We start from the raw sequence: 2,810 nt of genomic DNA on the forward strand, positions 1-2,810 counted from the left end.
GGGGGGGGGGGGCGTCTAACGACCCGTCCCCAGACAGTTTAAATAAACACACACAAAACACAGGAGACGACTGTGGCCTCAGTCACACACGCACGCACGCACGCTCGCACGCACGCACGCACGCACGCACTCACACACACACACATACACACATACACACACACACACACACACACACACACACACACACACACACACACACACACACACTCACTGAGCTCGGAGATGCTGCCCACGCAGGTGGAGAGGAGGTCCTGCTGCAGAGCTCTCAGCTCCTGATGGAGGTAGGCGTCCTCCCTGCTCTCCATCCAAACCTCGGGAACCTTCGAGTACGGGTTGATGTTGGCTGGCAGCGACAACTCACCTAAAAAAACACACAATATTTATGAGAAAATGCAGAAAACGAGTCCTTAAACCCTTAAAATTAGTCAGCAATTTACAACTTCTTGTCCCCTCTTTTGACTGTGTTTTTGGATGTTTGGAGGTTGCTAACAAGTGTCTAAATGAGACGACTAAACATCATCACGCCAACATTAGCCGCCTTTAATTTAGCAGTGGTGACATGAAGTCATGTGACTCCAAAAAGAAACACCAGATTCAAATCCAGACCTGGTGTAATGGCAAAAAAACAAACATCAAAAGACAATTCCTGCGGCTTAAATCAGAATAAGAATCAGATCACCGAAACACTCAAATGTGCCAACATGTGGATAAATACAAAGCTTTTGTTTGTCAGAGGTGCAGATATCTTGATGGTTAACATTTAGTTAGCGCTAACTTTGCTAGCGGCATAAAATAGCTGTGTCTTTAGCTATACTTTGTCAAATAGGTGCATTGATACTGGTAAAAACGATGTTTCTGTGGTTGGCTTCAAAATCCATTTGACTGTAAATCGGAAACAGCCGTGTCTTTGATACTTGACAACTGATTTTAACAGAACAACTTCAAAACATCTTTAATCTGAACTAATTCTTCCACGGCAGAACGAACCACAACCCAAAGACTTTCTCCATTTCATCCGCATGATACACCTCCAATATGTGTGGTGTTAAGCACACCCTCCCATTGTGTGAAGTTGAAACGGTATTTGCTGACTCCTGATCTTCCACACAATGGAAACAGCTTCAGAGGCGATCTGCCCAAAAGCTAAACAAACTGAAGCCTCCTGCAGCTCAGAGTACACCTACAAAATGTACAATCATTATGTATGTGAGCAAAAACACCGTAATCATCATCTTCCTCATCATCATCATCATCTTTAGAAAACCACAGTGACGGGTTTAAACTCTAACTTTTATTTTTCAGACCAATGCATGTATATTAAATTGAAAGGAGAAAGACGTAAAAACGTTCTGTAGAGATTTCAAAAACATCAAGACCAGTGCACTTAGACAGTTACAGTAAGACGTGTGATTATCCAGAGAATAAGAGTTCATTTATTAAGACAAAAACAATTAGATTACATGAACAAAGATATCTAAAGGGTAATCTCATGACAAGCAATTCATTTTATGTGGGAACATGTGCAGCTTTGTACTTTAAAAGTGAACTAAAAGCTAGGTAGCCTAACTGTTGCTATCGAACTAGCTTACGTTAGCCAGCTATCTAACAAGCTAGCTAGCGAATGTTACTTGTTTATTTTACAAGCTATAGGCTATACTGTAACATTTGCTGTATATTGAAATAATAAACAAGCTTATGTTAGCTACTTATCCAACAAGCTAGCTATTGAAGGTTAGTTAACTACTTAAACAACTAGTTGACGTTTACAATTAATTAACTAGCCTATGTTAGCTACTTATTTCACAAGCTATCTGGCAGCGTTACGTACTTACTTACGTTAACTATTTACTTTCTCACAGCTCCAAATATCACCGTAAATGCCAAAATATGCGCTATCTGGATAAAATAATCATATATTATTCATCTAAATGGTTAGTTTCTCAACTGAGAGAGTATAATACGTTAATACAATTTCATTCAAAAGCTTAAAATCAGTTTATTTGGCAAGTAAAGGTTGGTAAAGCTGGCGACGTTATGCAAAAATAAATTGCACATACAATCTAAACAGAAGTACCAACACAACATAGGACAATATGGAAGCACCACAGGGAAGCATAAGGTGAATTCATTACACTTTTTTAAAAATGTTAAAGTAGAAAATGTCCTTTGTTCATGTTAAATGCAGGAACCAGGGTTAATACACTGTTGATTAGTGACAAAAAGGTCACAAAGAACATGTATTCCTGCAAAGTGCCCAACCTCCACCCCGTTGAACACCTCTGGGAAGAGCAGAAGGCCAACAGTGTTTAACACAAGTTCTGATTGAACAGATTCATCAATGGAGAACACACCTCAGCTTTGTAAAAGTCCCCTCTTGTTTGGAATAAAGAAGTGTGTGTGAGTGAGTGAGTGAGTGAGTGAGTGAGTGAGTGTGTGTGTGTGTGTGTGTGTGTGTGGATAATTGGTGCTGATTACTGCTGTGTTTACAGACAGAGCGAGGGGACAAGCATCTATTCATGGCACACAACAGGAGACCATTCTGCAGTGAACAAACCACTGTTTTCTAATCCCTACCTGTGTAACACACACACACACACACACACACACACACACACACACACACACACACACACACACACACACACACACAATTCCCTGCTCACATCCAGAGTGATTAAGTCATTTCCTCCGACTCTCCTCGTGTGTAAGTGTGGCTGAATCAAAACAGAAGTCTGCAACCGCATCCTCAGAGAATGTGTGTGTGTGCGTGTGTGTGTGTCTGTGTGTGTGTGTGTGTGTGTGCGTGT

At 40.9% G+C, this 2,810-nt stretch overlaps 1 protein-coding gene across 1 annotated transcript in view; it reads right to left on the reverse strand.

Annotated features, from left to right (window-relative positions):
* The window catches only part of LOC104965419 (ankyrin repeat and BTB/POZ domain-containing protein 2-like), a 13,293-nt gene that overhangs the window by 3,640 nt on the left and 6,843 nt on the right, over positions 1 to 2,810 (reverse strand). The window contains exon 2 of the mRNA XM_010794374.1: positions 215 to 364. Within this exon, the coding sequence (XP_010792676.1) occupies positions 215 to 364 (150 nt within the window). The remainder of the gene's footprint in view (positions 1 to 214; positions 365 to 2,810) is intronic.

Source organism: Notothenia coriiceps, unplaced genomic scaffold, assembly GCF_000735185.1.
Source record: "Notothenia coriiceps isolate Sejong01 unplaced genomic scaffold, NC01 NC01_scaffold00037244, whole genome shotgun sequence".
Taxonomy (NCBI): Eukaryota; Metazoa; Chordata; class Actinopteri; order Perciformes; family Nototheniidae; genus Notothenia; species Notothenia coriiceps.